Genomic DNA, 12,359 nt, shown 5'->3' with positions numbered 1-12,359 from the left:
AAAGTAATCAAGTCCTCAAAAATCCAGCAAAGTTGCTGGGGGTCTCTAAGGTGAAGGTAATTAGTATATTTATGAGAATTCTCCCTAACACTTGGGCATCTACTTTTGTATGGTGACACACAGCACCCTCAGTGTAGTGCCACAGAGAAGTCCCTTGGATTTCTCTTAAGGTTTAAATATCTTCTCTTGGGTGAACTACTGTTCACAAGAGTATTAAAGTGAAATTGACTTTATTTACCTGTTTTTCCTACTTAAGTCCATGTTAGGCGGGATTGTATGCAGTACCCTGTGGGAGACTTCACCAGCCTTGTCCTCTTGTATTAGTTAAAGCAACCTTTGGTATAAGCATGTACTACACAAGTTGGTAGAGTGATTGAGCAGCCAGGCTTATCTCAAGAGGGGTCAATGTGAGCTGTAGGTTTATTCTACAGAAATTCACAATGACAAGTATCCAAATAAACACTTAAATGCAAGGTTTCTTGATTAAACAATTATTTAATTCAGTTGAATAAGCCTTCTTTATAAGGGAGCAAATATATCTAACTCAGAAATATACTTGAAAACTACACTCCGTCTCAATAAATAAGTAGATACCCATTGGGGATGGCACACAGACACTTCCTACACCCGAGGTAACTTAAATAACTATGATACTGTGGACATTAATATCACTGGTACCTTTAGAGCAATACTGAGGAAAAGCGGAGAGTAAAATAATGGTTAACAAATATTCTAAAACAGGGAAGTCCTTTTGAACCCTCGAATGCAAAGTAAGTTGACCCTTTCCTCGGGGAAAGGTTAACGCACAAAGTCAGCAGTAAGAAGAGTTTTTCAGGGAGCCAGGCCAACCAATGTTAATTGAGCAAAAGTCTAGGTGTGCTGAAGCCTCTCTTGTAGGTAAGTAAAAGTCTTCCACAAAGTTTTAGAAGTGTTTGAAGATAGAAATCACTGTAGGGTCACAAGCTGGGAGGCTTGTGATGGGCAAAGCTGCAAGCAACTCTTCAAAGCAACCAAGACAAGTCTCAACTGAGAACTAGCAAGGCTTGCACAACAAGAGGTAAGCAACCCCTTAGTTTTACAGCACCTTTCTTGTTTGAAGAAAACTGGTTCCAACTGGTTTCTGTTCCTGTGTAGGTCCACAGATCCTGTTGTTCCTGGGCCCCAGTTGTGGGGACAAGTGGATGGATGTCCGGGGACTCCTGCACTACGAATGGAACGTTGGCGGCAGCAATGGGCAAACTTCAGATCATCTTTACTTCACGGTTACAGCTGCTCGCGGGTCTCTCAAACCGCACCACTGCGGATTTCAGATACCTTAATGGACTTTCCTCGCATCTGGGGTCCAGCACTCTGTTGACGTTGGCTCAGTCTTGGTCAGTCCTGCTTCAGGGGAGTCCGGAGGATCTTCCTGTAGCTCGGGTCTGACTTAAAAATAATGCACTCGATCTGGTATTCCTCTCCCTGGTAATCTGTTCCTGCAGCAGCCGTGAAAATACAGCCAGCTGTGACAGGATGTCCAGCCGAGAACACTTTGGGGTTGATTGGTCCCATCAACCCAATGGGAGAAGTCGTCAGCTTGCACGGTTTCTCTAGTAGAGACGAATCTGGAGCTTCAGCAATGCAGCAGGGCTTCACTGGTCAAACCAACTGTCCAGGAGTTGCAGCAAGCGTCTCTTCCAAGTTCTTCTTTGGATTCCTTTATCCAGTGGTCGACTGCCTTCCAAGCCAAAAGCCTTACCTTTTTATGCAGGTTTCTCCCATTCATCCGCAGCCTAGCTGTCACTCATACAACAGGGTAGCTGTCCTCAAAGGACAGCCAGTCGGCCAAGGGGATTAAGCACAGAGTTTCGGGCACCTCCCTCACTTCCTGCCCCTACCAGACATGCTGGAGCCAGAGGTGGGCTTTACCAGTGAACCCGCCAAAGTCAAAACGAACTAAGGGACCAAATCTGGTTTAGTGCACAGGGAATCTCAAGAAGGACCTTTCTAGTAAGAAATTTTCGAAAAAAGACTCGGGCCATTTTGACAAAATGGGCACCCATGGATGTCTTGCTGCAGCTGCAATTGCAACCTGCGGTAAAAACTCACACCGGTAAGAAAAAGTAAAGCACTGCCACCAGCTGTTAATTGTAGAAAGGGTAACATAAAAAAGTTACATGAGAAACTAGACCAATGGGATACTAAGAAACCCATCCGGCACCCTATTGTAAGATAGTGTGTGCTGGGTCTAGAACGTTACAAAATGTAAGTTTATTTAATTTCACTTCACAGCTCTTGGAAACCGTACTTTCACCAAGAGAAGGTATTTAAACCTTTGGGAAATCTGGAAGGCTTCCCTGCGTCACTGCACTGAAGGTGCTGTGTGACACAGTGAACAATGATGCCTATGGAATTTGTCAGACTCCAAAGTCAAAAGAAACAGAGTCCAAATCACAGAAAAATACATGTGGGAGTGGGAAAAAGGTCTTACTCTCTCCAGGTTAGAAGGAAAGAGGTGGTGGTCTCTAAGGTAGAAGGGAATTAGCAAATTTCTGAGAATTCTCCCTAACAGTTCAGTACACCCCATCTTAGGCGGAAGTACTGGGGGGGTTACTTAGTAGCCCCTTTTTCTACTTACTCATGTAACATTTTTATGTTACCCTCACGACTTTACATGGCTGGTGGCAGTGGTTTATTTTTCCTACCATTGTGCGTTCCTTCCGCAGGCTGAACGCCAGCTGCAGTAGTGCACCCATGGGTGCTCATTTTGTTAAAATGGTCCGGTCTTTTTTTTTGCCATTTCTTGCTTGTGAGGTCTTGGGTTTTACTCTGCGCGCCAAACAAGGTTTACCCCTTTTGTTTGTTTTGCCTTTGGCAGACTATAGTGCTGAAACCTGCCTCTGGCTCCTGTGTCTGGCAGGGCAGGAAGCGAGGGAGGTGCCTGAAACTCCCTGTCCTTAGTGTCCTTGGTTACCTGAAAGCACCCAGTGCTGATTAGCTGACTGGCTGTCCTTGCAGGACAGCCAACCCTGCAGTGAGTGACAGCTAGGCTGTGCATTAATGGGAGAAACCTGCATAAAAGGTGGGGATTCTTGGACTGAAGGCAGTCGACCACTGGACGAAACAGCTGATGAAGGAAACAAAGAGAAGCTTGCTGCACCCTCCTGGACTGTTAAACTGCCTGGTGAAGCTGTGCTGCAGTGCTGAAGCGCCAACTCCAAATCGACTAGAGAAGCTCAGAAAGGACAACTTCTTCCCTTGAGTTGGTGGGGGCCAACTACCCCAAGACTAACTGCTGGAGCACCTTCCCCAACTGGCTGTGCTTCTTTGCTGCTGCTGCTGCTGGAATAGAGTGCTAGGGGGCGAGAAATCCAAAGTGCATAGTCTTTAAGCCGGACAAGAGCTCCAGGAACATCCTGAGGACCCTTCCGAAGCGAAATGACCCAAGCCAGAGTCACCTCACCAGAGTGCTGGATGGATTCAAGCCAGGGAAGCTCATCAAGTGTCCAACAAATGCAGTGGTGCTATTTGCTGGTAGCTGAAACCGCAAAGTGCTGCTGATCTGAAAAGAGCCCATAGCCGCCGACAACCTTCAAACTGCAGTGCAGGAGTCCTCCAGATGTCCTCCCTCTTGTACCCATGACTGAGGCCCAGGATCTTCAAGACTGCAACCAGAACAGAAGCCAGCTGGATCCTCTTCTTCAAACGTAAGGTACTGTGCTAATTTAGGGGTACTTACCGCTTTGGTACGTAGCTTGCATTATCTTATTTTAGACTTGTAGTAGCTGCTTTCTGCAGAGTTGATTTCAGCTCTGACCCTTGCAAGCCTATCAGCTTGTGGCCCAACAGTGATTCTTTACAATCACTCTTAACTGTGTGCAAAACATTTGTGCTATCTAAAGAAGTGCCTTAGCTCCATACACATTGTTCAAATTGACTTTGGCTGTCCTGGCTCCCTGAGACTTTTCTGACCCATTGACTTGGAATCGAACTGTCCCTCGTAGGCGGTGCATAAGTATAACTTGAATTGCTGGGAAAGATCTAATCTGGACTTCATTGGGAGATTGAAAAGTGCTCACATGCTCTCAGAACCTGTTAACCTTTTTTCCTTCCCTAACGTTTTCCTTTAAGTACCAAAAAGTGATATATAAATGCCAATACTGCATAGTAATTGAAGTCACCCTACACCCTAGGGCCTAGGGTGTATGAAATGTATTGACAGCATCTCTAAAGATTATGAACTTGCTTATTCTAAATCTGAGAAAGTTGTATGAAGCGTATTTTTTTGGTTGCATATTGCCCTTTTTTTAAAGAAGGCTGATTTTAAACTGACCTTTAAATAAATAAATAAATACATATATTTTACTAGAAAACCTTGACTGCAAGTGTTATTTGGATACTTGTATGTGTGGATTTCGATGCTACAGCTCACATTTACCCCTCTTGAGGAAAGGTCTGGCTGCTCAGTCACACTACCAACTTGTTCAGTTAGCCAATACCAAGAAGACTAGGGTACACCCCTCCCCCCGGATTACTGCATACAATCTTGTCCAACAGCGCCAAACTTCCGAAAGTTGGCGCTACTCCTGTTCGCTAGTTTAACGTGTAATCTGACAATTGGTACTAGTCAGTGGACACCAAGGCAGCCTCACTGCATTTTATCATGCCTCAAAGATTCTGTGGAACTTTACCTGAACTATTGGGTAAAAGGCCCCAGACAACTTAGGACTGACATTTTTAGTTAGGGTTCATCCTCTGTGGACTTTGAGTGCTTACATATAACCTTACCTTTCCTTTGCTGTAGCTTTGTAATGTTATATTATGCCCTCTGTTAAGTTTGTATACTTGTGTACGAGCGCAATATAAATAAAATGTCATATCATATTGAGCCTGCAATACTGAAATAATATATATGTATTTACTTAATTCGCTGGAAATGCCATTCATGCTGCTGTACTGCTTTGTCTTCTAAAACCACTTTTGTTGCCTAACCTGAACCTAACCCCCGATACCACTAGGGCTTCGTAGGGTCATGCTGAACTTCCACCCAATGTGTTAAGGTAACGGCTGTCAAACACTGTAACGTGACCCAATGCATCTCTTCGCATCTAGCGGCTAATTCCAAATATTGCAACCACCTGACTGCCCTATAACCTACCGTCTTACTCCCGTTGCATAGCTGGCGTACAATCATACTAAGTCTTGTTGTTCTGCATTATTACACCTTACACTATGCTGTATTTAGCCCTGCCTACCTCATCTGTCTTATCCTCTGCACACATTGTGCAGCTCCCTAACTGCTTGTACTGACCGTGCCTAGCACACATGTCCGCATCCAACACATTGTATCTTGCACTTCGGCAGTGTCGCCATTGCCTGTCCTACAAGCAGTTAAACCGGCCCATTATCCTTTAGCTTACGGAGCACCTCACCAGACATTTACCCTTCCACCTTGAATACACCATGCTACCCTCAGCTCTCCCACCTCACTCCAACATCCCGCCTACCCCCTTCCTACCTTCCTTCTCTGAACGCACGTACCCCTCTGACACCTCCCACAAACCCCAGCGGCCATCCAAATAACAGGTAACACGTCCACTCAACACAACCTCCATGCCATACCCACACCGCCATCGTCCAAGATCTGTGACCTCTAGGAATATACACCTAGGTTAACGCTCATGCCTTGCACATGTACCCACAGTTACCACCCCCAACCTTACACCAGTACTCTGGAAACCTACCCACTCAACCTTTCCACTGACTACACTCCCACGCCACTTAAGGATTCCAAAGTCAACACCACCATACAGCTCAACAAAAACCCTAGCATACACAACATAACACCGCTACAATGTGCCCTGATCAATGCTATATCGCTCCCGGCTCACGCCACTGAGATCTTTGACATCCTCACCAACCTTGACCTAGATGCGTTGGCCATTACGGAGACCTGGCTCCACGCAGCCTCAGGTCCGGCCCCATCACTAGCCCTACCTCCACGGTATACCATCTTTGGTTCTCCACAGAACTAAATGAGCTACGTACTCTAAAGCGCAAAGCCTCAACAAATGGCATAAATCCCCAAAGGACGACACGCTCGTCGAGTGCAAAAGCCTCCTCATATGACGATCACCAATGCCACCTCTGAATCCAGAGAACTCTTCGCCATCGTCAAAGAACTGTCCACACCAGCCACCAATGCTCAAGAAGTAGTTAAAGACGAAACCTGGTGTACTAATGTTCAAAAAGCCCTGATCAACAAAATAGATCTCCTGCAACAAAAGATCCCATGCCCATCACAACAACCTCTCCAAACACATCCAGTCTGAATCCCACATTGCGAGCAAAGTCACCAAAGACATAAAACCTTTCTCGTTCAGAGAAGTAATCGAATCCGAATTGACTGACATCAAGAATATTAAACCCTCCAATTGTAAAGACGATGCCTGCTCAGGCAAACTGGTCAAAGAATATGCAGACACCCTTGCACCTTTTCTCAAAATCTTCATCAATGCTTCCTTCAAATCCAACTCATTCCCTGACAGTCTAAAAGAAGCCTGGGTCCGCCCACTCTTTAAAAAAAAAAAAAAAAAACACCCTTGCTGGACCCCGAGATAGCCAACAATTACCGACCAATCACTACTGTCCCATTCTTGCTCAAAATCCTAGACAAGGTTGCATATATCCAAATCCAGCAATTCCTGAAAGAAAACTGCATCCTAGGCAAAAGACAGTACGGATTCAACAGGGTCATGGGACTGAATCGGCCCTACTGGATCTAAAAATGCAACTGTGTGACATGGACAAAGGCAAACGGGCACTTCTCCTTCTGCTAGATTTATCGGCTGCCTTTGGTCTCGTCAACAACGACCTCTTCAAACAACTTAAAAATGCTGCTCACTTATCACCACAAGCCGCAGCTTGGATTGAGTCCTTCCTCAAAGGAAAACTCATGCGGGTCTTCTCAGACACTACATGTGCAGACCCCACAACCATTCAATGTGGAGTCCTGCAGGGCTCATTCACAGCACCTACGCAGTATAACATTTTCACCCTCCCTCTTTTCAATGGCCTGGATCATCGCGGCATAGCCTACACCAACTATGCCGACGATAAGCAAGTCCTTCTCCCACTCACAGGATCCTATGAACAATACTCAGAAGCCTTGGGTAACATCTATGCAGCCATACAGACATGGATGGTAGCAAACAGCCTATGTCTCAGTGGTGACACAACTGAAATCCTCCTCGGAGGCACCAAAGAAACCCTCAGCAAACTCTCGCCCCTCTACGCAACCTTCAATATTGACAACACTCCTATCACAGTATCACCCTCAGTCAAAACGTTGGGCGTATTCCTCGACTCCTTGCTATCCATGTCACGCCAGGTCAGTGCCATTGCCGCCTCAGCCGCACACACCACCAAAATCATCAACGCTGTCAAACCATTCCTCTCTACCAAGAACTGCCTCATGTCGCCAGGGCCACAGTAGGCACCATACTAGACTATTGCAATGCCCTTTTCTTAGGTACCTCTGCTAAAAACATCAAAAAGCTACAAGTCAAACGGAACAAAGCCCTCCGGGTAGTCCAGGGTATATCCAAAAGGAGCACATCTCAGGCTAGGAAAGAGGCACACTGGCTGCCGGTTAAAGACCGGATCCTATTCAAGACCTTGCAATCGCACACAAATGCCTCTCTCAATGCCCCCCACCATACTTATCTGACAGGATCACCCCAATCATCTCCTCTAGACCCACAAGAGCTCACCTGACCAATCAGATCTATGTGCCATCCTTCAAATGAGCTATAGCAGGGGGTGCAAGCTTCCAACACCTAGCTCCAAAAAACTGGAATGCACTCCCATCAGCCCTCAGAAACGAAACCTACTCCATATTCAGGAAAGCTCTGAAGACCAAACTCTTCACCTAAACTGTCTACTGAACCGCATCTCTCAAAACAAATAAATGTAACTTGCCACTTATGACTCTGTCTCTACCGGTTCCACTGTAACCACGGAACCACTACTGCTGACTTACAATGTTTATTCCACCAATACTATGTAATGTGTCTCGCAACCGCTCAACCAATTAAGAATTCTGTAACAGCGTCACAATGTCTCAGGGCCGCTGTGCGCTTCATAAATAAATGTCATATGTATGTAATCTATTTTGCTAGTGTTGTCTAATTGCTAGTAGTAATCTTCAGTTTTTTTTTGCCAATAAATAATTGTATATTTATACATCCTATCTAAGGGTAATCTGTGATTCCCATTGTGTGAACTCATTGCGGACCCTTTACAAGCGCACCACCTCTTAAGAACTTAGACTAGACTGCCTGTCACTGCTACCTGAATTGGTTTGGCTACAGCTCTCCAGAGTTGTCCCTGTCACAATATACCTTCTATACTTCAGTACACCAGGCCAGAGTATAGAAAATCAGTCCTAACAAGTGGGCAGCTTTGCAAGTATATAAGCTTCCTTCAATTCCCACTCTCCTCCCCCCCCCCCCCTTACGAGCATTACAAGGAAGTTCACGTTTATGCATATTCCCTCGTAAAGGAAATTTCAGACTAGTGGATGTCTAAACTGTAAGGCAAGAAGTCTGGTGTTGAAGCTTGCTCTTAGAAGGATCAACACCCTGAATCTGGCCTTTGGTTTGATTACATCAATTAATGTTGTTCTCCTTGGTTGTCAGAGTCCTTCCAGCTTAACACCATCAATTGAGATGAACTCTCGTCTGACGCGGCTCACACGGCGCTCCACTGATAAAAAGAGTGAATTCCTGAGGGCCTTGAAAGATGAAAGCAGCGAAGAGATGCTAGAGAGTAGAGAGTACAGCAAGCTGGAAGAGGTAAGTGTGAAAGTGGTTATCTGCTGTATTTGAGTAGGTCAAAACTTTTCAGTGTGCTTTGACATTGCAGTAGCAGTCTGCAGGTAATGTTTGCTTCAGTAGTACAGATGACTCATTTTATGGAACTACTTAGCCATGGTTAAGTGATGGATGGAACATTGTAGGCTTCCCAACATCAGTTTCATTGATGTTGTATCTGTGGGATTTAGAAACCAATGGAGCGTTGCTAACTGCTTTCACTGCACGCCGCTATCATTTGCATGATCAGCAGGTGATCTGGCAGATCTGAAAACAGGCAGAAGGGGAGGTAAGGTAATGGGGAGAGGGAGTAAACCCAAGATGGCTTGTCTTTTGTGTTCTGTGCAGCCTGGCAGTACCCTGTTCTGTGCGGGTGGAAGTCCGTTACTAGCGGTTTCGTCAAGAGCACATATGCCTATGTGTCGCACGGGGAGCTTTGTGTGCCGCGGTGCTACAATATATTGCCTGGGGTGTGGTACGCAGGTTGGTTATAGAGGTGTAATGTATTGGTGTTTGACTTTTAGGAGCAGTTGTCAATTGCAATGTGTGGGTGCCTTAGATTTTACATGTGTTGTGTTTTGGAATGCTCACATTCTTTTAGTGCTAGGAGTAGTCTGATATCCTCTTGATGGTCAGGCAAACCAAATCTACATACAGCAAATCATATATATGGCTTTAGCGAGGTATGCAAAAATGCATGAGTCTTCACAAAGACCGTCGGAGAATCACATGGAAAAGACTTTGTATCTGGTGTCCTCCCCGTGCTCCTAGCAATAGCCTCTTGCAAACTGGGTCTATTTCACTTTCTCACGTACATTGCCTTTGTCAAACGTTCGCGTCCCACCAGTCTGGTCTCCCTCGACTCCCCTGTTAGGACAGTTTTTCTGAAACCCGACTAAGGGCTTCAAAAGACCATTCATCTGGGGCAGTACATAAATCCACCGTGCGTATAAGGCTGTATCACCTGAGAACATTTGGTAGCGTAGACCGAGCAGCCAGGCTTATATTAGGAGGGAGAGAGGGCTGTAGCATGCTTCAAAGAAATTGTAGACCCCCAACGAGGGTGACGTCACTGGATATTATAAATGGGACGCACGGCGCCCCTAGCATCAGTTCCGTTTTTTCTGCAAATGTGTTTGCTTCGAGAACTCTGTGCGCCTTGTGGGATCTTCTTTGAAGAAAATGTCTATCTTCTACCCCTCCGACTCCCAGGTCTGGGTTTAAGACATGTGGGGGACTGCAAGTCCAAAATGTCGATAACGGACCCGCACCATATCTGCTTGTGTTGTATGGGCGAAAGTCATGATACCGATGACTGCTCGATGTGCCAGTCGACTCCTAAGGCCTTGCGGGAGCGTAAGGGGAAGTTAAAGGTAGGTCGGGTTTGGAAGCCTCTTAAATCCCAAAAAACTATGGGTATTTCGATAGACGATTCGAAGGGGTGACTCCTCGTCGGAAGGAATCCTGAGGATCTCGATCCCAGAGTGGTTCCCGCCACTCGTTCTCGTCTCGGCACTTGCGGAATTGGCGTCACAGGTCGCCTTTCCCGTCCTCTTCGTATGATGGCTCTGCGAGGAAAGTGTCTTGTCGCACTAAATCCTCGACTCCCGAGGAATGTGAGGCATTCAGGGAGCAAATGCTGGCGGTTTTTCAATCCAAGGGCACAGTTCCGTCCGCGCCTTCGGAAGAAGCCTGCAGGGAACGGTCTTGGTCCGATGCTCATGTGCCTTCGGGCAATCAGCGCGATAAACATCGGGAACCGTTGAGGTTCCATTCAGACAAGGCTCCAGTGGATCGTCAGCGACATGCTAGATCCAGATCTTGGACTTCGTCCCCAGCAAACCGAAGAAATCTGGAAAGGGCTCGAGGTCAGCGCTGTGTCCGTCGAGGGCGACTGTCAGAGCTTTACCTTGGATTTAGCCCTCGGAGCCCTCGGCACCGTTGTCAACGCCAAAGCCATCGGTGCCCTCGATAACTTTTGAGGCCTTTTGGCTGGAATTTGCCGGTGGAGGCCTCTGTTACTGTGGCTCCTCAGAGAAAGGCGTTATCGAAGACTGTGAGGCCTGTTGTGGACTCCAGGGCCGCTCCTGTCCCTAGGAAAGAGTTATTTCATACTTTGCATGATATTTGAGGATGAGGGGAGGTCCGATATGGAGTTGGAGCCTGTTGAAACTCATGAGGCTCCTGACCTGGTCTTTTCTGAAGAACGTCAGTTGGAGGAGTTGCGTCAGTTGCTGCATGATGCCAGTGGCCTTGACACATCTTCTGAGGTGGAGTTTGGTAGGCCAGAGCCTGGGGCTCATGCCGAATCCTCCTACAGGAGGTTGATGTCTAGAGTTAGAGTATCTTGGGTGATCTGGTCCTCCGGTTGCATTTGATCAGGATGACCTGACTGATCTTTTGGATCAGGGTCCGTCCACTGACCCAGTGTTGCCTTTTCATTTGCAATTACAAAAAAGGCTGGCGTCTGTTGGCAGACCCCGCAGTCTCTTCCGGCGGTCAACAAGTTGTTGACTAAGTAGTACTGGCCATCCAGTAGCGACCCCAGCTACCTATCCACTCACCCCACTCCAGAGAGTTTGGTGGTTCGGGTGGCTACAGACACCCCGAGGCAGGCGGCATACCCTGCCATCCCTCCTGATAGGGACGACAAGCGCTTTGTGGGTTGGGCACGCAAGGTATTTTCTGCGGGAAGCTTGGCACTGAAGACTGCCAACTCCACCTGTGCCTTAGCAAGATTTTTACACTCTGTGGAGTTCTCTCTCTAGCGGCTGAGCATATTCCCGAGGGGGAAGGGAGGGATAAGTTCCTTGATGTTGTGCAGGATGGCAAGGAGGCCATGTGGAATCCCTTCAGTCTAGTTGGACACGGCTGATAGTCTTAGCCGGTCCATGGCTGCGAGCACTGCGATACGCAGGTTTGTGTGGTTGCGGATGTTAGGCAAAGTTTGTACGCAGTACCCTCTGGGAACACTACACACAACTATGACTACAGGTGTAAGCAAACCAACCTTGGGTAGAAGTCTGTACTACACAGGTTTGGTAGCGGGGCTGAGAAGCCAGGCTTATCTCAAGAGGGGAATGTGAGCAGTAATGATGTTACACAGAGGTCTACAATCACAGGTGTTCAAACTCTTACACTCGAGGTTTCTTTGATAACTACTTATTCATTTATCTGTCAGTTATAAAACATTCATTAGAAGGTGGAATCTATATAATCACACACAAATATACTTCAATACTATTTCAGAATACATTTCTAGAGGAGTAAAAGGCAAAGATTATTAGAACATGAAAGGTTACAATTATTCTTAGACAGTGCAAATACTTGGAGTTCACCAGAAGAGTCAATTCAATAGGGTAGGCCAAAATCAATGGACTGCAGTCTTGGATAGGATAAAGCGGTTCTGGTAAGTAAACAGTAAAGTCTCAGCACAAGTTCTCAGAGGTAGATTCATATGTTGGGTCACAAGCTGATTAGGCCTGCGAGTTGCAAAAGTTTCAAGCA

At 46.5% G+C, this 12,359-nt stretch overlaps 1 protein-coding gene across 2 annotated transcripts in view; it reads left to right on the top strand.

Annotated features, from left to right (window-relative positions):
- The window catches only part of GPBP1L1 (GC-rich promoter binding protein 1 like 1), a 602,443-nt gene that overhangs the window by 455,920 nt on the left and 134,164 nt on the right, over positions 1-12,359 (top strand). For both annotated transcript variants that reach the window (XM_069642387.1, XM_069642388.1), the window contains exon 9: positions 8,679-8,834. In XM_069642387.1, the coding sequence (XP_069498488.1) occupies positions 8,679-8,834 (156 nt within the window). The remainder of the gene's footprint in view (positions 1-8,678; positions 8,835-12,359) is intronic.

This window comes from Ambystoma mexicanum, chromosome 1q, assembly GCF_040938575.1.
Source record: "Ambystoma mexicanum isolate Mex_15411 chromosome 1q, UKY_AmexF1_1, whole genome shotgun sequence".
Taxonomy (NCBI): domain Eukaryota; kingdom Metazoa; phylum Chordata; class Amphibia; order Caudata; family Ambystomatidae; genus Ambystoma; species Ambystoma mexicanum.
The sequence above is the reverse complement of the archived record's forward strand: the minus strand, read 5'-3'. Positions and strand labels throughout refer to the sequence as shown.